Source organism: Cryptomeria japonica, chromosome 10 (genome assembly GCF_030272615.1).
Source record: "Cryptomeria japonica chromosome 10, Sugi_1.0, whole genome shotgun sequence".
In the NCBI taxonomy this organism is placed as follows: domain Eukaryota; kingdom Viridiplantae; phylum Streptophyta; class Pinopsida; order Cupressales; family Cupressaceae; genus Cryptomeria; species Cryptomeria japonica.
The window spans coordinates 624,550,891-624,576,743 of NC_081414.1; the positions used below are offsets into that span (position 1 = coordinate 624,550,891).

General features: G+C 33.3%; 1 protein-coding gene across 2 annotated transcripts; it reads left to right on the forward strand.

Annotated features, from left to right (window-relative positions):
- The first annotated feature begins 6,839 nt into the window (after positions 1-6,839).
- LOC131029979 (NAP1-related protein 2) lies at positions 6,840-25,567 on the forward strand. Of its 2 annotated transcripts, none has more exons than XM_057960664.2 (10): positions 6,840-7,067; positions 7,211-7,340; positions 13,616-13,738; positions 20,520-20,570; positions 22,124-22,195; positions 22,404-22,517; positions 22,635-22,696; positions 23,070-23,133; positions 24,065-24,121; positions 25,102-25,567. In XM_057960664.2, exons 2-10 carry the CDS (start codon positions 7,230-7,232, stop codon positions 25,195-25,197), a joined length of 750 nt encoding a protein of 249 aa, XP_057816647.1. In that variant the 5' UTR covers positions 6,840-7,067; positions 7,211-7,229; the 3' UTR covers positions 25,198-25,567. The 2 variants fall into 2 exon arrangements, with proteins under 2 accessions (XP_057816647.1, XP_057816646.1); XM_057960663.2 differs by having other exon boundaries at positions 6,840-7,046.
- Positions 25,568-25,853: the final 286 nt, after the last annotated feature.

A 25,853-nucleotide genomic window follows, 5' to 3' on the forward strand; every position in this document is an offset into this window, starting at 1 on the left:
TTGCATGCATAACATGTAGCAATGTTCTTCTGAATTGCTTTGACATATCCAGTATTATTATGTCTTAACCTACAATGATTAGAAAAATGTCCAAACTTTCCATATGCATGACATTTAACATTCATTCTACAATCTTCTGATTTATGACCATATTTATTGCAGTTTGTGCATTGACCGGGAATAGAATTGTAGTTTTGATTTGCCTTATTTCTACATTGTTTAACCATATGCCCAAATTTATTGCAAACAAAACATCTACCATTGAATTTATAAGCATTAGATTGCCTTACCGACTTCCTCTGTTCTGATGAGTTCTGCATACCGGTTGTCTGATCTTCATTAGCAGTACCAGAGCTTTCACCTTGTACAAATCCAAGTCCTCTAGAATCATCAATCTGTCTTTGTCTTTTCAGTAAGTCATCCAACCATGCAACATTGATCCTAAACTTTTCTTTATACTCACTGGCAGTAGTCTGGTCATCTCTCAGAGTAGTTACTTATCTTTTAGGTTCTTGTTCATTATTCTGGGAGTGTGCCAAATTAGTCCTCAACAGATTATTCTCATGAGTCAATCTTCCACATTCATCAAACTTGTTCTTCAGAGATAAAACAAGATTATCTTCCTTCTTCTTTTTGTCCTCAATATCTTTTGATAACCTCATGGTCAGATCTTGCATTTCATTCTTCATGAGCATGTTTGCTTGACTTAGTTTTTGACATTGTTCCTTAAGAGCATTCTTCTCCTCATCATCCGGTTGTTGCAAGAGTTCTTCTCTTGGCTTGAGCAGATGATAACCTTCCTTGTAGGATAAGAATGAAATCATTTGCAGAATTCAATTCTTCTTGCAATTTCAAGTTCTTCATCCTTTCAACATCATAATCCTCAAGAGCCATCTCAAGTTGCTTCTCCATAGCCATGTTCAAAGATTTTGGTTTCAGGATCTTCCTCAAGCTGTTAAACTTCTTTCGAGGTACTAAGCTATGATATCAATTGTTGGGATCTGAGAACACTGAGAGAGGGGGGGGGGCATCAGCGTTTTGCCAAAATCAACAATTGTTAACTTTCTAAACCATGCATGTATGTACCGGTAAACAAATAAGCATATAACAAGAAGCAAACAAACCATCCACATAAATGAACACCATAACACACAAAATTTATATGTGGAAAACCTCAATAAGGAAAAACCACGGTGGGATTTGTGACCCACAATATCAGTTCACTGGCCATATGAAAAGATATTACATAAAACAGGGGCCTGCACTTGCAGGAAGGCACACTGCCTAGAGCATACTGCTCATCACTAAAGAGCCTCACTAACTACAAGCTTTCTGCCAAAGTGATTGCTGAAAATGAGCTCAAGAATGCATCTTCTATGCCAGATAGAGTTCCGGTTCTGGTTCTGCTCTGTACCGGTTCACAAATTTGAACTATTACCGGTATTACTTCTCCTCCAAGAATGCTTTCCAAGCTATCTATAGATCATTGCATGATATAATGTTCGCATACAAAATGATCTCCATACATATATTTCGCATCTCATAGTTCTGCTATATGTCTATCTCTATTCCATCATAATACCATCATCTCCTCATATATTAAATTGACCTAGCATATTGACTTATATACCTATTACACATGATATGCCTTATGTCGACTTACAATGTATTTAAAAAGATATTCAATGTTGGCCTCGACAATAATTACAAAATGATTTACTAAATAAATCTTCCTTGTTGTCGGCTTCCTTGAAGTATTGATGTCGGTGTCGGTGCCGGTGTAGGCCTAAATGCTTCCAATGCTAGTATCTGCCGATATATGCCTCCTAGTGCCAGTTTGTGACTTCCATCAAATCTTGTTGCCATCAATGACAACAAAATGAATCCAATGAGTGTCAATTGCCAACATTTCTGGCTAATTTTGAATATCAATTTATATGATTATCTTTCCTGCTTTCGATTATGCTTGGTTTTGGTATAAGGGGGAGTAGTTTTAAAATCTTTCCTGAGGAATTAAATAGGCTGGTGGGAAGGAAAAAAAAATTGTTAATGAAAATAAAATAGGATTGAAACTTGTTGTGGGGAGTGATATGAATTTAAGCTCTTTTAGGAGGATAGATTTTCCTCTCCTCTTAGGTCCATGCTCTGTTTGATTGAATTATATAAAAGATGATAGCCAGGAGCTAATAGGTTGTGTTAATGATCTTGGTAGGGTTACTTCCCACAGTGCTAATGTAACCTGGGTAATCTTTCATCTTGCAGTCAACATTAAAAGGATTTTTGTGCTGTCTCAATATAAAAGATACCATGGTTGTAGTAGCAATTGTGGAAAATGTTAGGCAAGCCATGTTATCTAAAAGTTGTATGTTTACATATTTTGGCTAACAATTCATGAAGTGGTTTGCTATAGGGCAATGTTGAGAGTATCTTGCAGGTAACAGAGATAGCAAAAAGTCTGGGTGTCAAGATAATTGAGGAAAGGTATCAACGAAAGTGATGGCAAAATGTTGATAGGAGTAGGCCCACAAGGGAAGACCATTGCCACAAAATATGATAAGGGAGAGAAAATCATTTGGGTCTGCAGGTGTATGATTAGTTCAGAAAGATATATTCAAATGGTCATGATGTAATCATAAATACTGTTGAGTTGTAGTCATTATCTAACTAGACTTAATGTCCCGGGCAAGGTCGAAGGTTTTCTCCTCTCCTCTCTTTCCTACCGGCGCCCACACTGAGCAGAGAATGTAACTTTGTATATCATCTAATAAAATATTCTGGCTCCAACCTTTTACCGATTATATATATATATATATATATATATATATATCATTTTTTAAATATATAAAATTAATTAATAATAATAATTATTAAATTTAATTTCAAAACAACTATAATAATAAGAATTAATATTACAAAGGGATGAGAAATTTCAAACTAAAAATAAATTATTAAACATGCGGCACATAATTTTATAAATATATATTTTCAAATTTATAGAATATTTGTAACAATGTTATCTAGACTAATTTTTTAATATCAATTTAGAAATCTTCTTTTAATTGTAATAATTTTTTATTTTTTATTTTGTATAAACTTTAAAAGTATTCAATCTTATCACAATTTAACATATTATATAAAAATATATTATACACTTGCACCATCTTATGAAAAACAAGTGCCACGTAGTATAGGCCAACTCAAGTTGTACTATAATAAATAATATATTGTTACTCTAGATAATATATTATTTTTATTATTTAAAAATAATTTTATTTTATTATGAAATTTATCTTTTATAAATAAGCAATTAGGATTCTTATATTATTATATTTTAATTATTATATTATTAATATATGTTAATTATCTATTAATAAATACATGATATAATAAATACAATTCAAAAATTAAGTTTGGATTATGGTTAAAATAGAGTTATGTTTAAAGTTGGTGTTAGGTTAGCCTTGAATTAAATATGTTAAAATTTATTTAGATGTTCATATAGACAAACATTAGGATTCTTATAATAATGTATTTTAATTATTATATTATTAATATATTATAATATTATTGTATAAATTTTTATATGTTTATTATTATGTTGTTGTTATTTATTAATTTATTGCATATGCGGATAACTAAAATTATATTATTAGTTTTATTTTATTTTATTTTGTATATATATGTTTATTTATTTATATAAAGCTTTAAAAGATTTAGATACAACGTCAAAATTAATTGTTAAATATTTGTTTGGTGGATGTGTAAAATAAATTTCATAAGAAAATTTAAATTGCCTAAAAAAATTCATTCAATAGTGGATTTGTGAAATCAGATAATAAGATACAAATTTTTCAAGCCAATTAGATTGGAGAAAATTAATTTCTATCGTTTACAAACTTAAAAATCATGCATCTTATATATATATATATATATATATATATATATAAACAAAAAATCACTTAATAATAATTACAAACATGTACTAATACATTAATACATTTTAAGTAGTAATGATATATAAAAATCACTTAAAATTAAATTGGATTGATAGATATGCTAGGTTAAAAAACCCGTGTGATTAAAATTGTCATCCGTCATAATTACAATTAGTTTTACTATTACTTAAATAAAAATAATAAAAATAACTTTAAATAATCTAAATTAAAATAAATGAATAAAAACTAAGATTTTAATTTTAATTTTTTTTATTTTCTCCCTACCACTCACTCCGAGCTTAACTATTAATCAATTCTATTTATAACTATTAATCAATTCTATTTATCTCCATCATACTAATGGTTAACTTCGTCAACATAATATTATAATAATAATATAAAGATATGATAATATAATAACAATAATTAGTCTTAATAGATTTTTTTGCTTGGTGAAGAGTTTAATAGAAATATTAAAATATAGTAATATCTTAATAATAATATAATGTTGATTACAATATCATAATATAATAATAATAAATTAATATTAATTATAATATAATAATATAATTATTTTTTAAGTGGAATAATAAACAAATATGATATCTTTCGGTGTACTTTACCTATATTTCTCTAAAAATAGGTATACTAGTTTAAAAATATTTATAATAATTACAATTATAGGTTATGTTATGATTACATTTATTATTAATAATTATAATTAGGATTAAAATTAGACTTATAACAAAAGTTAGTTTTAAAATAAGGGTTAGCCAAAGGTTAGAATAGAGGATCAAACTATTTCTAAAATTAAAGCTAGAGTTCTAGATTAAGAATTAAGGATAGAGTTACGAAAAAAATAGGCTTAGGATTGTATTTAATGTTATAATTAGGTTAAGTATTAGGGCTACAGTGCAAATTAATGTTAAAGTTAGAATTAGGGTTATAGTTACAAGAGAATTTGAAGTAAGCTAGACATAAGATTAAAATTAAGGCTAGGGTTAAACTTAGATCAAGGGTTGTTAAGTTTAGAATTAAAGTTATAGAGTTGAGTGTTGTAGTCACATAAATTTGTCCATTTTAATTAAATGCATATTTGCTATTTATTTGATTAATAAACCCACTAGCCAATTAGTTAATTAAATTAATATTTAATTAATATCATCCTCAAATCATTCTCTTAATAATTAAATAAATTATTCAATTTATTTTAATTAATTCATTACACCAAATTCACAATCAATGAAATGAATATTAATTTTATTTTAATTAAAATCTTATTTTCCCTCACCCATCAAATCCACTTGCAATCCCAAATCCCCTTCTAGACCCTTCTAATCACTTTCTAACCATTCCTAATTAGCCTAATCCATCCCCTAAATATTGTCACATTCCTAAGCAACTTGAAGTCACTTCTCAAAGAGTCCAAAGTCTTTGAAAAACATTTAATGCTTTATGTGTCCAACAAGCTAACCTCTAAAATCTTTCAAACCACTAATGGCTCTTACATAACCATTTATGGTTAAATCCACTTGCTTCTATAGTTAGAGACTTTACCTCTAACTCAACCCTCATTCAACCCATGGGTCTCTTCAAGCATTTATTGCTTTGACCATGGTTAGCCTCACTAACTCTTGCACAAGAGTTTATCTATTGGATAAAAACATTATTCTTTGAATAATGACTTTATTCACTCAACTCAACATTAACCCTACCTCCCAAGTTAACACTCAGGTCATGCCAAACATTTAATGTTTATTCCCTCTCCTCTCAACCCATCTATTGTTGACATTTGTCATCTTGGGATTGGATTGAAAGCCCTCACAAAGATCATGAACCCATCAATCCCGACCCTTGTTGAGATTACTCAATCTCAACCATCCATTGCTCCATTTTACCTATAAATAGAGCTCATTTCTTCATAATCCAGATCCTGAAAACTTGTATGCATTTAACCTATAGTCAATTTTAGAGAACATTTTAGCATAATCACTCATATTGTCATTTTGGAGTAAAATTAATCTTAGTTCATTTCATAATATCTCATATTTAGCTTGTTTTACACTTGCATAGCATGGTTTAAATCATTTCAATCTTAAATCTCCATAAGACATCCATAGTGCAAAAAGCTGCTAAGAGCTACACTCATTTGGAAACTTGGAGAGGAGAGGAACAAGGGAGGAGGAGCTACAAGCATGGTGGAAGGCATTTGGAGATGCCTTGTTGCATTTGTTTTCATTGTTAAATGCTCTATTTTGCTTATAATGTCTCTCTTGATATGCCTGTTTAGAATAATCTTTGGTTGTTAAAATTAACCCGTGTTTCTTGTGTGTGTTGTCTTACCACAAATCTTTCTAAAATCCTTTTTGCAAAGCATCAAGTGTATTATATAATTATATGATGTTAGAGTTTGAACATATTAATTATTATTTTAAAAATTAAAAAAATTATGCAATAATCATAAATGTTCTTTTTTATTCGATGTGCATAAAATAAAGTAGTTATTTTTCATTATGTGTGTGCAAAAGTAAAAAAAAATAATATTTTTTTAAATTAACAATTTTTTTTTTTTTATATATATATTTACTTTAAATTAAATTTATTCAATAAAAAATTACAAATATATATTAAATGAATGCAATTTAGTATCCTCCTTGAGAGGAACTTATAAGTATAAATGCCAATGTTAGATGGATAAAACATCCCACCCCTATATAACTTTAAGTAATTTTTTTTTCCTTCTCCAAAAATAAAACTCAATTTACTTATTTATAAAAAATTTATAAAAAATATTCCCTACTATAAAAACAATACGTCCATACTCAAAACTTCAAAAATATATATATATAAATATCCCTGCTACTAAATGGAATACCTCCACCCTCAACACTTGAGAAACACTATATATAGTCATTAACACTTTTTTTCTGTTCTTTGAAAACACAGAATATTCTCCAACCCCTTCCAAAAACCCTAAACCCTAAACCTTTGCCCACCCATATTAGGAATGAAAAAAGAATATGTTTTGAACGATTCCCCAAAACCCCTGCGTACTAAAAACACATTTCAACTTAATTAAATATCGAAGTTGAAAGGCAGGCAGTGCGATTGGTATTTCACCGATATTTTTCAGTCTCTCCCTCACTCAGCCTCCTTACCTGTTGAGCTTATTAATAGTCCACAACAATTTGTATTTGGAACAGAGAATAATTTATCAGAAATCTGTTTCTTGTTAGTAATCACCCCTACTTTTGATTGTTTGGGTGCTGTTTTAGTATCAACGGCGGAGTTCGAATGGAGAGGAAAAGAGCAAAGACTGATGATGCAGATGAGCTTCAAAATGTGGACTATAATCTTGTAATGTCTATGGAGCGTTTGCAGGAGGCGCAGGATGATTTGGATCAGGTAACTTGTTGTTTACCATCAGTTTTTGCTTCCAAATTTAAGTCTTTCTAATTAAAATCATTGATCAGTTTAACAAAGCATCACATTAAAAATCTAAAATTGGAGTACCCATGTTAGTTATTTCTGTAAAGCAGTATTTGCCCTCAAATGCAATATGTGTAATATTAATATAATTGAAACAGCAATGGTTCTGTGATATTTTGCTTGATAATTTTTGAGTGAGGTTTTGGGCCGCTTTGAATGTGGTATGCTGCAAGCGTGGACCACATTTTAAATATTTGTAAGCAAGCATGGGTTACACTTCACTGCACCCATAATTCCAAGTTCTTAATATTTCCAAATATGCGTCTCGCTCTAAGCAGGTACTATCCCAAATTCTGTTTTTTTCCCAAAAAAGGGTTTCACTCTATTGAAGCTCTAATCCCCATTCTTTTTATTTGTTAAAACCTAAAATATGTCACTCCACTGCGCCCTTAATCGTTACACCGCATCCTTGACCCAGGTTTGTTAGAGTTACTGTGTTACAGGCCAATTTATTTTGGTAGGGAGATTTTCAATTTGAGCCAAACACTCCCATTTTCTTTACAGCTCAGCTTATTCATTTATCTAATCATTACGGGCTGAATAGTACTGCCCCTTACACTCAACAACTTCAAGTGTCAGTTGTTTAATTAACATCTAATTGATTTTATAATTGGAACTGCAATGTGTCTGTGTCTTTACATACACAAAGAAGTGACAATGTCCATTTCCCGCCTCTTGTGATTTCAGTACCCTTCTTTCCTTTTTCTGGTCCATATTAAAATGTTTTACAATATAAACATCATATTTTAGGAAAAATGTAATAATTATGTCATTAGAGGGAGCTTGCAGAAAAATCAATGGGACAATGTTCATCCCCCACCTTTTGTGATTTTGGTACCCTCCTTTCCTTTCTCTGGTCTGCATTAAAATGTATTGAAATATAAACATCATATCTTAGGGAAAATGTAATAAATATGTTATTGGAGGGAGCTTGCAGGAATTATCTAGTAAATACAATAAGAGGGATTTTGCATGCAAATCAATAAAAAATAAGCTCCTCACACTTTGTTTGATTTCTATATCATAGATTCAAACTTGCCTGAAACTCACCGAAATTGTGAGTACTTGCAAGTTTCTGTGTATGCTGAATAACTTGTGGGCAAGCTCTGGCAAATTTGCCTGCAATTTGCAGTGAGGTTATTGTGGCAACTAACCTTGAGTATTTGCTGAGTTTCTGGCTGAATTTTTTGTGGCTAAAAGGGTAGGGTTTCTGATCTTTCTCTGACCTTTTTTTTGGAAAATTTCCCGCGGCTGTGCCTGCATCCTTGGTCTATTTGTGCCCTAAGTTTCTGATCTTGGTACTGGTTCAGGTTCATTTTCTGAAGCGCGGTTTGTTGATTTGGTCAAAAAAAAAGAGGGCTTGGGCTTGTCCTTACAAAAATATGTAAAAATTATAAATATATATGTATTTATAGCTTGATAACAAAAAATACATTTTTTGTAATATTGATGTAAATTAATGTTTACGAACCTTATACAACATTAATAAAATTAATAAATAATATATTTTAAAATTATAAATAAAATTTATATTAATAAATAAATAACTAAATAAAGTTTATATTTTACCATCATAATCTCCACACATCTGCCATGGTAATTACACTACATAAATAAATAAATAACCAAAGAAAGTTTATATTTTGCCATGATCTTATGTGCTACCAACACTATTGCCATGCTATATTTTGTCATCGTAATTATGTGCAGGAAGTCCGCGGACATCTCTCAAGACACCTCAATGGAGTATAACTTACAAGGAGTCTATGTCCATTGGTGCTGAAAAATTAAATATTCCATTTGATTGGGAGGACAATGGTAGCAAAAATGAAGCAGCCAGCAAGAAATTGTGCTGAGCAGTCTTTCATTTAGGTTTATGGATATGTTTATGCATCCAAAAACAATTTAATAAAGCAAAAGGCTATTTAAAAAAATGTTGGGTGTGTTGAAGGTTTTGTGAAATTTCGCAGGGTTCAGTGTGGGCTACCCTGGTTTGTTCAGGAACCAGGATGAATCCATAGGCTGAATCACCACTCCTGTATGCACCCTGCCTTAACTGGATCATGATCCGACCCTGGAGCAGATTGTACCCAGATCCAGACTCATTTCATATGTTTTGTTGCTGAATTCTGCATGAAGTTTTGTTCTTATAATGAATTTAAACATTTTTTTAATTTGCTGGGTTTTCCTGAGCTTTTTCTGAGTGTTTGCTTGTTCTTATAATGAATTTAAACATCTCATTGGGATCTGATCTAGAGTTGTATTTCCAATAATCAACCATAGCAGGGAATTGAGAGGAAAGCACGATTGAGCGCATGGAACCATTTAGCCACAACTAAGCCCAAGGGAATGGAGCATCCAACCAAGACAGCTCGACCCCTTGGCCTACAAGTGGCAGTACCTCTAGTCCATCCAACTTGGGGTGATCTACTTAAGGGGGAACCTGTATCTGCTTTCTCAACTTTGTCTCCTTACTAGCCCATACATGATTGCTTCTTTCACTTTCCACTACCAATCATCATGGTGATTGGAGAGGATAACACAAAGGGTGCTCGGAACCATTAGCCACAACTAAGCCCAAGGGCCCGGAACATCTAACCAAGACAACTTGACCCCTTGTCCCACAAGTGGCAAGACCTCTAGTCCATCGAACTTGGGGTGGCCTACTTAGAGGGGGAACCCGTATCTGCTTTCCCAATCGTATTACCTTGCCGACCCCTACACGAGTGTTTGTAGGAGATTAAATTGCTTAAGTAAGTAATTATAAGAATCTAGATGGATTATCAATTCCCATTCCTAAGTATCTTAATAATATATATGAGATTATATGTTAAGCAAGACCCTCATATTGCATGCCAATTACTTGCTAGATCACAAACCTGCCATTTGCAGGTTATTAGATCCAAATCTGCTCTTGCAGGTTATGTATAAACGATCTGATCCAATTCCTTGATGAACACGGATTTTATATATAAGAACTTCTGCTCTGATTCAATGAATGCAGATTATATATATTGAACTTCTAATCCCCTTTGATCTGCTATTTCTGTTTTTGTTACACAATCTGATCTGATTCTCCACCATGCCCTTTCATTTGGACAGGGTTGTGTCTCTTCCCAACATCCCTTTCCCTTGGGCAAGAGTTGTGTCTCTTCAAACTGAGCGCTTGACTTAAATCTCAGGTCGGCCCCTTAAGGAATTATTATTGTTATTTGAATGCTGTCTTTATATTAGTTGGCCCCTTTATTTAGTTTTAGTTGGCCCTTCCTAAAATAGTCATAGCCAAATTTAGTAGCTTTTAATTTGGGTTGGCTATTTCTCAGAAAATTTATAGATTATGCTTTTGTTATTGAGGCTGCGGCCCAGAACTCAGGCAGGGCATGACAGCCTTTTGCACTGCTAACACATGTAAAAAATTGAGGTGTTGTGTGTTTGTAGGAGAAATATGTTATTGATACCAATATTTTGATATGATATTCACTTTACACACATGCATGGTCGTGGTAGGCAGATTTTTGTGCCACATTCTCATGTCTGGAAAATTGAGGTTATGAAAAGTGATATCAAGGAAATTCCTATGTTTCAACATGTGTTAGTTTCCATTGTAAGTGCAAAATATTCTTATTTGAATCCCAGGAATCAGGAGTTTGAACGGGATAAATTGGAAGGAGGTTGATGGGGAGAGAGCTGTAAAGATTCAAGTTGCGGATTGTATCACTTGATTCTTTCACTGGGCAAAGGCTCAGATCGATCCCACACTTCCTCGAGCTAGATGTTATGAAAGACATCCAGATATGAAGTAATTCTGATTCATTAAGGTGAGGTTATGGCCTTTTCCCTTTACACCCTTTCTGCCTCCCCACCCTCACCCCCTCATGTTTCTGTGCCATAGGAAAGAGGAATTGAGGGTTTCCTTGTTCATTGTTTGATGTTCCTTGTCACCATATATTAATGTTGTCATAACGATACCATGGGTGGGCACCTATTCAGATGTAAGTTTGTAACCATAGTTGGCATTCACCAGAGCAGGTCACTTTCAAACAAGTAAAATTGTGTCTTAAAGTTAAATTTTACCATTTTTATTCTTTGTGGGACATGTTTAATTCCATATGTTGTGTATCCTTTTTTAATTCATGGCTACTCTGGTTACTATAATCAGAAAGGTGATCTGCTTTGCAAAATTTAATAACAGTATAATATATTCTGTATTGAGTTGGATAATACATATGCTCTATGTAGCTAAACCTTGCACATAATAGATTGTAACGCCAGATTTGAACAATGAAAGAGATGCATATATTCCCTATAATGATACGTTCACTGTACAATTTTCTAGAATCCACTATAATTAAAATGGATGACCATGGTCTATCCAGTTTATCTACTGCAGAGCAGGTTGACATGGACAAACTTAATATGATTTTTTTCTAGAATCTACTATAATTAAAATGGGTGACCATGGTCTATCCAGTTTATCTACTGCAGAGCAGGTTGACATGGACTTAGTATGATTTTCAATGAATGATTTTCTTCTTTTGAGCCTCACCCAAATCAGTAATAAGGCAATAATTTGCTGAACTGCGCTTTTGGAAGCCATGCCTGTTAGTCCTGTCCTATCCACAGTTCATTTGTCTCTACATACTTTGAACGTTGCTTATGGGTTTTAGATATGATTTATTCAGATGTCTCCAGAAAAAGCAACTGCTCATTGCTGGTTGCCTTACAGAAAAATATGATATGTTTAATTCTGTTTGAGATCAGGACTTCTTTTTATAGAGTTTTTTGTAAGCCATATGGTGGTTTCATTTTCACAGCTGCACAAGACTTGGAGGAAATAATAATAATATTGGCTTGAACAGTTTTTGCAAGCAAAGCTGCTTTGTATTGCATATGCATATGCAATATAAATTGGGAGAAGGGGGGGTTACAGGTATGACAGTTAAAGCATAAGGCTTACATTTGACTACAAGTTGTCAGCAGATATACCATATGCATCTTTGATATCCTGTTTATGTATATTAAACAGGCAATGATTGTTTTTAAATGTATTCCTTTCACTATTTGTTCAATGCATGCTTATATGATTTTTATACTTAAAAGGTTGATCTGAATGAACTTCAATTTATTTGTTCATTGTTATTGTTTATGTGTGTGGGCTTTTCCAGTTTTCATGCTGCACAAATCATTAATGCCTGTTACTCGAAGTTTGATCTATCAGAAACCAAGTTTTTGTGCTTTCTGGAATGAAATATTCTGACTAAGTGCTAACATGGTTTGTTGTATGTCACGCCATCATAGGCATTAGATATTTAGACCAAATACAAGTTGAATTAGTAAAATTATGTATCCGACACTTGATATGAGTAGTCACCTCATTTCAACACTATATAAGAAGTTATCACTTTGTTGCATCTTATAAGTTTGGAGTCTGTTCTTTTGGTTGAATGATTTGAATTTTCATTTTGGGCTTGGTCATATTCTTAGTTTATTAGATTAGGCATGTCATTTACAATAGGTAGTATGCTCATGGATTAAGTTGCTTATAGAAGAGAAATTGAGGTTTTCTTTGATTAACATTTTCTTAATTTTCTAATCGCTAAAGGCTTTAAGCACTTCATCTGCAACACCTAAAAATTGTCCTTGCCCGTTAGAGGGGACAGGTAAAGATATAGGCTAATGCTGTTTAAAAGATCATGATCGTGTTGGATGCAATCTTGGTGGATGAGGCCACCAAGTCCACAAGGGGATTTGTTTCTATTTACTTTATATTTTGTTAAAATTTTGTGTATGATGGATTGCCACCTCATGATCAATCTTGGCCCTTGGGAGTAAACCAAACCATACCAATCCATCTACCTGTACACAAAGTATAATATGGCTGTACATGAAGTATAATATGGCTATACAAACATATTATTTTTTATTCTTTTGTTTATATGATTGGCTTTTTATTTCCATCCTTTTCTGATTAGATTTAATTGCTGATTGATGCACTGAATACAGGTCTGTTTATTATTATTGTTCATTTTTTGAAATACTGTTTCTTCTTTATGCATTTCAGCTACGGCCCAAGTACATCTGCTAGGTTTGTGTGCATTCTTAAAACAACCATTCTTATTCAAGCTTAAACAAGTAATTGGGTTTCAACATGCATTATTTTAAACTGTTGGTATGTTTGGTCATCTTTGTAGGCAAATGAAGCAGCAAATGACAAGGTGCTAGAGATCGAACAGGTTTACATGGAAAAAAGAAGACCTATTTATCAAAGGCGCAATGAAGTGATACAAAAGATTCCAGAGTTTTGGCTTACAGCAGTATGTTTCTTGGAATCATTTGTATTTATCTAGTTCAAAATGAATACCATATAATATACATGCCTTGAACTTACTGAGTGCATAGTATTTTATATCAAAAAGGTACTTCGGTAACCTTAAAAATATGTCAATCATATGTGATTTAGAATTACTCAAGTCTACTTCTTAAAAAATGAAGAAGCATGTAAATGCAAATTCGTGAAAATTATATTTAGGAAATTCAGCAAACATATGCTAATGAATACACTATACATGACATCATGTCCTCAAAACCTCTGATAAATCTCAATAGTTGGGTAAAGTTTTTGAATTGGATGGAAAAGTGCTAAATATATGTTGGCTATTTTGTTTAACTGAAAAATCTTTTTTTTTCTTTTCTTTTGTTTTTGGCTCCTTTTCCCTGCTGTTATGAATTTGTCTGTCTGTACTCATTTTTGTTTGCTGCTTCCTTTACAATCTGTTAAATTAGAACCAGAAAGATAAAAATTCAGAATCTGAAAAATACAAAACAAGAGACTCTACAATTATCCTGGCAAAACCCTCCACCCGAGGGTGAAAAACCCAACCACACCAAAATTGAATTTTATTATCAATATGAATCTGATACAATGTTTTGAAGCCTAAAAAGCAATGATTGTTCTCACTTCAACTATCAATAGTATAAGCTTTCTGAAAATGATGACTGCTATCTTACATTCAGAATATGATCTTTTACAACAAGAGGAGATCACACAACAATTGAATATAGAAGAATTATACTGAAAGATCAAAAGCTACAGGATAGCTGAAGACGATAACATTCCTCCAAAAATACGTCCAAAGAGATTACTGAAAGCATATAAAAGATTTGCCTTGCTTAAAAATTACTACGCACTCCTCGAACTACCTGTTACAAAACACGCAACAAGAGAAAGAACAGGAGCACGAAACAATATATCATGAAAAGACGGAAGACGGAAAGCAAGGATATCAAGAATATGGTGACAGTTACAAGACGGCTTTGAAACTCCTCTCACACTGACAAGAGACACCAAGGCAAAGACACACGTGAACCTCATACTGACGGAGCTCACGGAAGAGACGAGAAGAAATATGATACGATATCTACTGAAGTTACAAACAATAACACTCCCTCTTAACAAAGGAGATATCATTAACTGATTTCAAGTCATGGAGTCTCTCAACATGACAAACACAATATGAAAACAACAAAAATTAATCACGGATTCTCTCAACGTGATAGGCATCATGGATTTACTCAACATGATGTTCACCATGGCTACTTCCATGAGTGAAATAACACAAGCTCTCATCACGGAGTCACTCAATGTGATGTTGTCATGGAGTCTCTCAACATGACATTCACTATGGCTATTCCCATTAGTGAAAAGAGCATCAAGGGCTTTCACCTCAAATTTCTCTGTCACAGAGAAAAGTGCATTACAAGGGATTACACCTCGAACTTCTCCCTCACAGAGAAGAACTCATTAACAACATGTAAAAGATTCATTACAGCTGAGGTTCTCTCTTAGCAAGAGCATCATTCTCCACAATACCAAGCTTGTCTCGGAAATAACAAAACTTCACTCTAGGAAGTGGCTTGGTGAGAATGTCCGCTGTTTGCTCTTCAGTGCAAATGTACTTGAGCTCCATTGTTTTTCTTTGAACCATATCTCTCAAGTAATGATATTTTATTTCCACATGCTTGGATCTATCATGGAAAACAGGATTAACCGAAAGCTTTACACAACTTTGGTTATCACAAAGAATCACTGTAGGTTCCAAAGGCTGCCCAAACAATCCTGCGAGCAATTTGCGAAGCCACATTGCTTCTCTTGCAGCCACACAAGCTGCAACATATTCTGCTTCAGCTGTACTCTGAGCAACACATGATTGTTTTCTACTGCACCAGGAAATCATAGCTGAACCTAGGCTGAAACAACATCCTGAAGTGCTTTTCTTGTCAGGAACACATCCTGCCCAATCTGAATCAGAAAAGCCCTGCAATTTCAGGACTTCACAAGAAGTATATTTCAGGCCATATCCCACCGTTCCACGCACATATCTCAGTATATGTTTAGCTGCAACAAAATTAATCTGTCTAGGCTCACACATAAATTGACTGAGAGTGTTAATAGCATAATATATGTCAGACCTTGTATTGACTAAATACATCAAAGATCCAATCAATTGTCTACACATAGTAGGATCAACTAAGTCTGAACTAGCTACAACCTCATGTAACTTTTTCAGATTTGCTTCCATGGGAGTTGCCATAGACTTGCAATCTAACATACCAAATCTTTTCAAAAGATCAACGACATATTTCCCTTGACTCAATATGACTTCATTTGGTCTTTGCCACACTTCTAAACCAAGAAAATAATGCATCAAACTGAGATCTTTCATCTCGAATTCAGAAGCTAACTCTTTCTTACATCTAGCAATGAGATCATCCTCTCTAGTAAGAAATAAATCATCAACATATAGAACTAAAATTAAGGTTTTATCATCAATTACCTTGAAGTAGATATTTGGATCTGCATCATTTTTGAGAAAACCCAAGCTCAACAAATATTGATCAATTCTTTCATACCAAGCACGTGGAGCTCTTAAGGCCATACAAGGCCTTTTTCAATCTGCATACATGTGATTCTTTCTCATGGATCACAAATCCATCTAGCTGCTCAATAAAAACTTCTTCTTCAATTACATCATTCAAGAATGCTGTCTTTACTTCCATCTGATGCAATTTCCACCCTTTAACAGCTGCAATAGCAATAATAGTTTTGATAGAAGTGTAATGTGCTACAGGTGCAAAAGTCTCTTCATAGTCTATGCCTTCCTTTTGTGAAAAACCTCTAGCTACAAATCTAGCTTTATGTTTTTCTACACTCCCATCAGCTGCATGTTTAATTTTGAACAGCCATTTAGAAGAAACAACAGATTTACCTTTGGGCCTAGGAACAATATCCTACACATCATTTTTGATGATGGATTGATACTCCTCCATCATGGCATCCTTCCACACTTGCTGATTTGAAGCTTCTTCAAAATTAGAAGGCTCAGATGCTATAAAGTGACTCATCAAAGCTACATATCCTGCAAACTTATGAGGCCTTTTACTCTCTCTCAAGGTGCCACGAGGGGCTGCATATTTTTCAGCCTCTTCCATAGTGTGCCGAGCCCACAATGGTCTTTTCTTATTAGTTGAAATATTACTGGGACTTGTAGAAGTATCTATAGAATCAATTGGATCAACATGATCAATAGAGACTTCTAAATCTGTATTCTCCCTCTGAATCTCTGAAGGTGAATCCGGATAAGCCATATCTATGTCTTGAGGAGGCTCAAAGTCTTCTTTATCAGATTCCATGATAGACTCTTTGGATTTCTTGCAAGCTACATCTTCATCAAAAGAGACATCCCTCCTGATTTCAATTTGCTTTTGACTTGGAATGTAGATTCTGTATGCTTTTGAAGATTCACTATAACCAACAAAGATGCCTTTCTTTTTTGAAGGTTCTAACTTAGTTCTTTTCTCTTTTGGAACATGAATATAGACAGGACATCCAAAAATTCTGAGGTGACTAATGTCTGGTTTGATACCTGAAAAAGCTTCTTCTGGAGTCATGTTGTCCAGGATTTGATGAGGACTACGATTCTGAATGTATACTGCTGTTCTGCAAGCCTCTGGCCATAAAAATGTTTGAAGACTTTGATCATGGATCATAGCCTTCGCTGCCTCAACAATTGTCCTATTCTTTCTTTCAGCTACACCATTTTGTTGAGGATTATAAGGGACACAAAAGTTATGAAATAAACTAGAAACATATTCTCCCCCATTATCAGATCTTAGAACCTTTATCTTGTTGTTGGATAAAATTTCAACAAGTGCTTTAGATTTTTATCTGGACAACACTTCATCAGATTCTTTAGACTTAAGAAAATAAATTCAACACTTACGAGAAAAGTCATCAATGAAGGTAACATAATACCTAAAACCACTAAGGGAAGCAACTGACATAGGGCCACACAAATCAGAATGAATTAACTCTAGAATATCCTTTGCTCCATTTTCACTACTATGAAAAGTACTCTTAACATTCTTACCTACAACACATCCCTTGCAGACACCTTCATGGTTTTGATTCAGCTTTGGAAGACCAACAACTACCTTCTCCATTGAAGACAAAGGTCTGAAATTTAGGTGACCAAATCTTTTAAGCCACGGCTCACTTGAACTTGTAGAATCATGAGCTAATGCTTGGATAGGACGGGCTGAAAGCTTGTAAAGACTGTCATGATGAACACCAATCTCACGAGCTGATTGAATGTTGGTGTTCTTCTTCCATGCAAGAACTTTTCCATCAGCAAAAGCAACATGATAACCCTTGTCTTCTAACGCTGAAATAGAAATCAAATTCCTCTTAATACCAGGAGCAAAGAGAACATCGCTTAGAAGAAGAGAAATACCAGAATCCAACTGAAAGGAAGTAGAACCAACACCCTTCACAGAATAACATGCATCATCACCAATGATAACTTGGAGATGAGAATCTTTTTCCTTCAAGTTGGAGAGATGTTCACGATAACCAGTAATATGGTGGGAGGCTCCACTATCAATAAGCCATGTATCACTGTCAGTAGGAATATTATTGGAGAGAGCAGAAATAAATAAGAACCCCTCTGAATTTTCACTAGACTCTCTATGAGGAGAAATATTTTCAACATTTGTTGTTGCAGCTTGTTGTTTGGGTCCAGAAGGACATTCTCTAGCAAAGTGACCAAACTTGTCACATCTGAAGCATTGTACTCTAGAGAGGTCCTTTCTTCTCTTAGATTCAGGAGTTGAATCAGAATTTCTATCTCTGTTCCTTTTGAAGTTTCCTTTTCTTCCTTTTCTTTTAGATGTATGGGCAGCAAGAACATGATCTTCTTCATGATGAGATTTACGTCCAATTCTTCTTGCCTCCAATCTGCATTCCTCTTGAATGCAATCAGCTCTCAATCAATCAATTGGGTAACTCATTTCTTCCACTAATACCTTGAATGAAAGATTCCCAAGAGTGAGGAAGGCCATTCATGGCCAGCATAACTAGGTTTTTATCCTCAATAGAATCACCAATAGCATTGAGCTGATCCTTCAATTCTGTAATCTTCATAAAGAAGGAAATAACAGATTCACCTCTACTCATTTTAATATGAAGAAGTTGATGTCTCAATGCTAGAGCTCTGCTAGTACTATTGAATTCATACAACTTTTGTGTCCCTTGTAATCCTCAACAAAATGGTGTAACATATCTTTGGCTGAATTCAACTTGTATATAACAGGTACTAGATGATCCTTAACAGAATCAATTAGAATCTTTTTAGCTATGAGATTATTCTTCCTCCATTGAGCTTTCTTGGTGTCATCTAAAGGTTCATCTACAACAGACTTCACATAGTTAAGAAGATCATTCTCTTCTAGCACAATATGAATCCTGAATTTCCATGAAGTGTAATTGGCTGCACCATTCAATCTGTGTAATTGGCTGCACCATTCAATCTGTCTTCAACTTTGAGTCCATTCACCATGATAGAAAAACTTGAAATAAACAGACTAGAGCTTCAAACAAAGAAAATTTCAAAACTAAGCAATCTGGTTCTGGATCTTTTATTTAGACCCGCTCTGATACAATGTTAAATTTGAACCAGAAAGATAAAAATTCAGAATCTGAAAAAATACAAAACAAGAGACTCTACGATTATCCTGGGAAAACCTTCCACTTGAGGGTGAAAAACCCAGCCACACCAAAATTGAATTTTATTATCAATATGAATCTGATACAATGTTTTGAAGCCTAAAAAGCAATGATTGTTCTCACTTCAACAATCAATAGTATAAATCAAGAAGCTTTCTGAAAATGATGACTGCTATCTTACATTCAGAATATGATCTTTTACAACAAGACGAGATCACACAACAATTGAATATGGAAGAATTATACTGAAAGATCGAATGCTACAGGATAGTTGAAGACGATAACATTCTTCCAAAAATACGTCCTCAAAGAGATTACAGAAAGCATATAAAAGATTGCCTTGCTTAAAAATTACTACGCACTCCTCGAACAATCTGTTACAAAACACGCAAGAACAGGAGCACGAAACAATATAACATGAAAAGACGGAGACGGAAAGCAAGGATATCAAGAATACAGTGACAATTACAAGACAGCTTTGAAACTCCTCTCACACCGACAAGAGACACCAAGGCAAAGACACACGTGAACCTCATATCGATGGAGCTCATGGAAGAGACGAGAAGAAATATGATACGATATCTACTGAAGTTACAAACAATAACACAATCTGAGTCCTCCATTTCTCTGTGCTCATCTTTAGAATTGGTCTCTGCATGTTTTCTGTGCGATTCCAGATGGGAACTTTGTGGTAAACCTCAGCTAACCTACCATTCTTATGAAAGAAAATAAATTATGATGAGACTTATTAGTGGTTTATTGCGGAAACTATCCATAGAATTCGAGTGATATTTTACAGGAAAAAGTTTGCCATTAGGCAATTTATAGAAATCAATTTCCACCAGAAGCAAATGCAAAGAAAGATGATATAGACAGTTTATCAAGTTTACATCCCCAATGAATTTTGTGAGATTCAAAAGTGAAAATATGGTTTCAATATCTGTATATTGGTTATCAAGCATGCATGTTTGACTGTTGTGTATCAAAGGATTGATGTGGAGAACTGGCTTGCTAACACTGTTTCTTTTTTGCAGTTCTTGAGTCATCCACATTTACGTGACCTTCTGACTGAGGAAGATCAAAAGGTATGTATTCTTCTACATATGTGCCTGAAAATGTTTACTTGTATTTAACGGACAGTTAAGTTCAAAGTATGTCTTTACCTCTTTGCAAGCTGACTTCTGTGACCTGCTTCCCTCTGTTAATAAATTTCAATCACAATGTATAATTGCTTAATGCTGAAATAGCATTGAAAAACACACACAATGTTGAAATTAAGACAGCGGAAATGATGAACACAAGACACAAATATTTTACACTTTTTAATCCGCTTTGCATTCCTTTTAAATCTTACAAGTAAGCTCTACAACTAGTCCTTCCGTTGGATGGAAGTAATATATTGCTCTGAGTTATTGAACTTCTATCTTGCATCATCTTTATACTATTCAGCTAAAATATCTAATCTTCCATAATAGAAGTCTTATCATGCTGGAGATGACTTGAAAATAAGTCTAAATCATTAGTGATTATATACAATTTATGAGACTTTTTAACTAAATGAAAGATTTTCATTTTAATTACAAAATAGAAATAATTGAACTACTTGCACACTGAGCCTGTGCATAAGTTCCGAACTGAGCTAAAAAACTCAACACTCTTCTGGTGTTATTTTTCTTAATGAAGTTTTTGTTGTTTTATCTAGAAATGTGTAGCCAATTCTAGGATGCGTCTTTCTTGTGATTGGTTTATGCAGATGGAGTACAAAGCATATTTTTTTACTATACTTCCTATTTGCTCATACTGTGTTCCAAAAGGGATCTTGAAATACAAACACAAAATGTGTATTTTTTTAATTAAAACATCACCCATTTTAAAGGAAATAAACTAATAATCAAGGGGGCTTGGGTTATCGCTAAGCTATCACACCTCTTTTCTTATTCAGATTCTCGAGTCTTTTCCAGAACTCAAAGATCTTGTATATTAGAAATAATTTAGTCACACTCATATACAGTTTCTGTATCCTGTCTTTATAGTCCTTTATTCCCCTCTGTTTTAAAGAAAATAAATTAATAATCAATGGGGCTTGGGTCATCGCTTACCTATCCTGCCTCTTTCCTCTTCAGATTCTGAGTCTTTTTCAGAATTGAATCGTCTTCTTGTATTTTAGAAATAATTTAGTTATACTCTTATACAGTTTCTATATGTCTTTATAGTTCTTTTTTCCTATATGATATGCTCCTATGGATAAATACTTATTTTGTAGAAACAAATTAGTTTTTTTAATGATTGTCAGGTTACTTGAATAGCAGCTATGAATGAAAAACAAGAGTCAACTTTTTAGTGTGTTCTTTGAAATTTGAAGTTTGTATGTCAAATGGAATTTGAAATATTGCTTATGCCAAGTTGATCATTGAGGCATGCATCCTTATTTTGCCAAGGACAAGAAGTCTCTTTTAGAAAGCATTCTTGAGAAAGCATTCTTGTTGGCACTATGTGCTCCCATTAAGCTGAGGGTTATCATTTTGGCCAAATTATGAAATGGAGGTTTCATGGGTTATCATTTTGACCAAGTTATGAAATTGAGGTTTCATTTATGGCATTGATTTTCTGTAACCGGGCTATCTCTGAAATACTGCAGGCATTCAAGTATCTTCAGTCTCTCAATGTCGAAGACTTGGGTGACATTAAATCGGGCTACAAGATTACTTTTGTGAGTTTCAAATTTGAGAAAGCCAAAGTATTGAAACTACTTTTGGTTGATTTATTTTTTTATCCAGTAATTCAGAACTATGTTGGTTGTTAATTTTATTATCCTTTTTGAACCCCATAGAGGAAAATAATGTTTTTTAATAGCTATTTGACGTTTCTTCAGCTTGTGTATAATACTTTTTATAATCTAATACTGGTATATCATGCAGGAGTTTGGTCCAAATCCATATTTTGAAGACAATAAATTATGTAAGGTTTTCAAATATGGGGATGATGCTTCAACAACAGAATCTGGCAATGCTCCGCATTGGAAAGATGGAATGGTTAGTAACCCTTTATTTGATCATCAGCCACAATGTTGGTTTCTTCCCAAACTAACTTCTTACATATCACCTTTAAAATTATTGTAAGAAATATTCAATAGCCTAGAATGTTTGCAGGATCTGACAAAACCAAAAAAAACTGAAACAAAAGAAAAGAAGAGGCCAAGGAAAACAGACAGGTATTTGTTTTCTTTTGGAAAATGTACATGTCCTCAAACTGTTCGAGGTGAATTTAATGAAGTTTTTGTTAACATAAGAAAGAAAAATTCACTCACTTTCTTTATTACATACATACATGCACATGTATAGGCATCGATATACCCTAGTTTGTCTGTGCATATGCAAGATGTTTATGCTATTAAAATATGTTTTACATGAATTTGATTGTATAGTTCCACAACCAAACCAAAGGATTCTGTAGTATATGCTAAAAATCAGTCAAGTGATAATGCCAGAGTTCCACAAGTTAAAGGGACTTAAATGATTGTGTTTGAAGACTGTATTTATACTCATAACACTGAGATTCTAATATATTGGCGAGTGTGCTTGCAGCTTTTTCAACTGGTTCAGTGAACATGTTGAAGAAGAGTTGGTAGTTGGAATGATGCAAGATGAGGTATTTTATTTCCAGCCTTTGGTTGTATTTATATTAGACAACAAATATAATTGTAGTTGATGCTGCTATTGATTATAATAGTAGGTAAGGAGCTGGTATGATGCATCTGTTTTATGATTCCAAAGTTCTCATTGCCATGAAATCATAGAATTAACATGTTTTCTCCTGATTCCATTTTCCAAAACTGTGATTCCTTTTCTGAAGCTTTTGGTTAAATTAAACATCATGGTAATGATAATGTCAAAGCTTTAACTTCCAATACAAAGTAAAAGAAAAATTACATAGAAATACACTGATATAATTAAATGTGATTACTAAGGAACATGGCAATGATATTTAGCATATTCTTATATGAAATTTTGTCGCAAGAATACGAACAGGACCAGGAAAAGAATGTCCACAAAGAAATTCTGAAATGCTTTTAGAGTGGCTGGCCTCTTTTGGCTAGTTGTATGAAATGATGGAGAAGTGTGAATATTTGTGTTTTTTAAGATGCGCTTTATTCAGTGTAGGAACAACAGAGTGGAAGTGAATAATGTGGTGTTTGTGTTTTCTCATTTTATGCAGTAAGAATGACATTCTTTGGACATGACCAATGTATGTTTTATAATTTGAATTTCTTTTATGAAAAGTATAACTTGATGTTTAGGTAAGATTCCTTTTAGTTTTTAACCAGAGAAGCAATGTTGATCATGTAAATTGTCTTATGATTTGCATAATTTATTTGGCATATGTAATGAACTATGTTAGAATTGTTTTCAAATTTTCATAGAGTCACATTCAATTTTACTCTTTCTTGGAATCATTGTCATTCCTTTTTTTTCCCAAAGGAATGCCACCCTGATTCCAGAGAAGCAGAAAAATGAATTTTAACATATTTTATATTGAGTAAGTTCCATGCTGTAACCAATGCTTTTTTTGATTCCTACAGATAGCTGATATAATCAAGGATGACCTTTGGGTTAACCCCTTAAGATATTTCAACAATGTAAGATTGTGTTCTCTTCTTTTTGTATATAAGTATATTTTTGTATGAAATTTCTGTTTTTTTCCTTGTTTTTATCTGAAGAATAACATATTTTACAGGCACTTGTGTTAGGACCCCTGCCATTACGAATGGCTGAATGGTATTAATCCACAAGACGTATCAATGGATCAATTTTTATTCGATGATTTTCACAATGAGAAAGGAATACATTGAAGGCATTAAAAGTCCTATTTGGATTAAAAATCTGTGTACAGTGTGCACCAAATGCATGGCTGTAGTTAACATGTGTAATAGATTGACAAGCTATTGTCATGTTCTGTTATTTACCCTGTATTATATTTCCTTGACATTTAATGTGAATGGAACCCAAGTAGCTTCTGTATTAGCTATGGTTAAAGATTCCTCTCGAGGATGCCCATGCCTTAAGATAAGAGACTGGCCTGTCAATAGAGAAAGCATCCAAGCCAGTGAATAAGTTGCTCAATAAAGTAGGAGAGCTGAATGAACACAAATAGTGAGTCAAGATAAAACCGAAATATTAATAAGGAAATGCTTAGAGAAGTTATAACCCCAAATTGGTAAAATCAATTCACGACACAGTACCCAGAGTTTTTAATTAGAACTGAGTAGTTTGCCCTGTAACCTTATAGAGGCCTGTTGAAATTAACTTTCAAATAAAAAATCAATGTAAAGCCAATTTTATTTAAGCGTATGCCATTTTATTTAAGCGTATGCCTTGGGGTAACTTTAATGTTGGAACTAGTGATAGAGTTTCAAGTTGTGTTCTTCTACCAAGAAGGGGTGGAACCCGATGTGATTATTTATTTACAGTATGTTGGTGTTCCTTTTTCAGTTTTAAGGGATACGATTCCTGAGGTTTACCATGGAGCTGGAGTTTTGATTTGTAGTTTGGAAACAGTATCATTTCTTTTGTACAGCTTGATAACTTATTTATTACATCATTATTTGGGTTTTTACAGGAAAATGGAAGTGACTCAGATGATGATGAAGGTGATGATGACGAAGGTGATGATGATGAAGAAGAAGATGAGGATAGTGATGAAGATGATGAGTGATTGAAATTGATTTTGTTTTTTCCTCAGATTATGACAGATCAACACATTCTTCACAAAATTTTGTTAATTTTGAAAGTTGGCTGTTTTGCCTGGTCAATTTTTTAAAGGAAAATTTTAGTCACAAGTTGCAGAAGACAATGTCTAGAAAGATAGTTTCTTTCTTGCATGTACTGACAATTTATCTGTAGGAATGTCTCACAAAATGTCCCCTTTTTGAAGGGGATCATGCTTAAACGGACACTTCAAGTGGAGTTTGCTTGCTATCATATGAAGTTTTTAAAATGTTTTGCAAAAAATTAGTGCCTATGTAGGATATATATTTAAAATGACCCTGCCCATTTGTATGTTTTTAATCTAAAGATCATTTATATGGTATTGTGTAGATTTGATTTTGGGACCAATTACTACATTCACGTTGTGCAGTTTAGTGGTATGGATTAGGGCGCTGGAGACTTAAAATACTTTTTAATTTCTATTTGGAGTTAATATGGCAGGAATATTATTGGATCTCATTTATAAGAAAAGTACTTGTTTTAGAATTGGAAAAGTAAAGGAGGATTGCCCATTAATTTTTGTAAAAGTATAAGAATCCTCAAAGGAACAGTGCTAACAATTGTCACTGTAGAAACTTATCCCAAATATATATATTGATATCT

What these genes read in the sequence shown, in the direction of transcription:
- LOC131029979 (XM_057960664.2), top strand. Translation starts at nt 7,230, where the DNA reads ATGGAGAGGAAAAGAGCAAAGACTGATGATGCAGATGAGCTTCAAAAT. An exon ending in CGCAGGATGATTTGGATCAG is followed by an intron (nt 7,341 to 13,615) that starts GTAACTTGTTGT and finishes TCATCTTTGTAG; the next exon opens with GCAAATGAAGCAGCAAATGA. An exon ending in AGGCCAAGGAAAACAGACAG is followed by an intron (nt 22,697 to 23,069) that starts GTATTTGTTTTC and finishes GTGTGCTTGCAG; the next exon opens with CTTTTTCAACTGGTTCAGTG.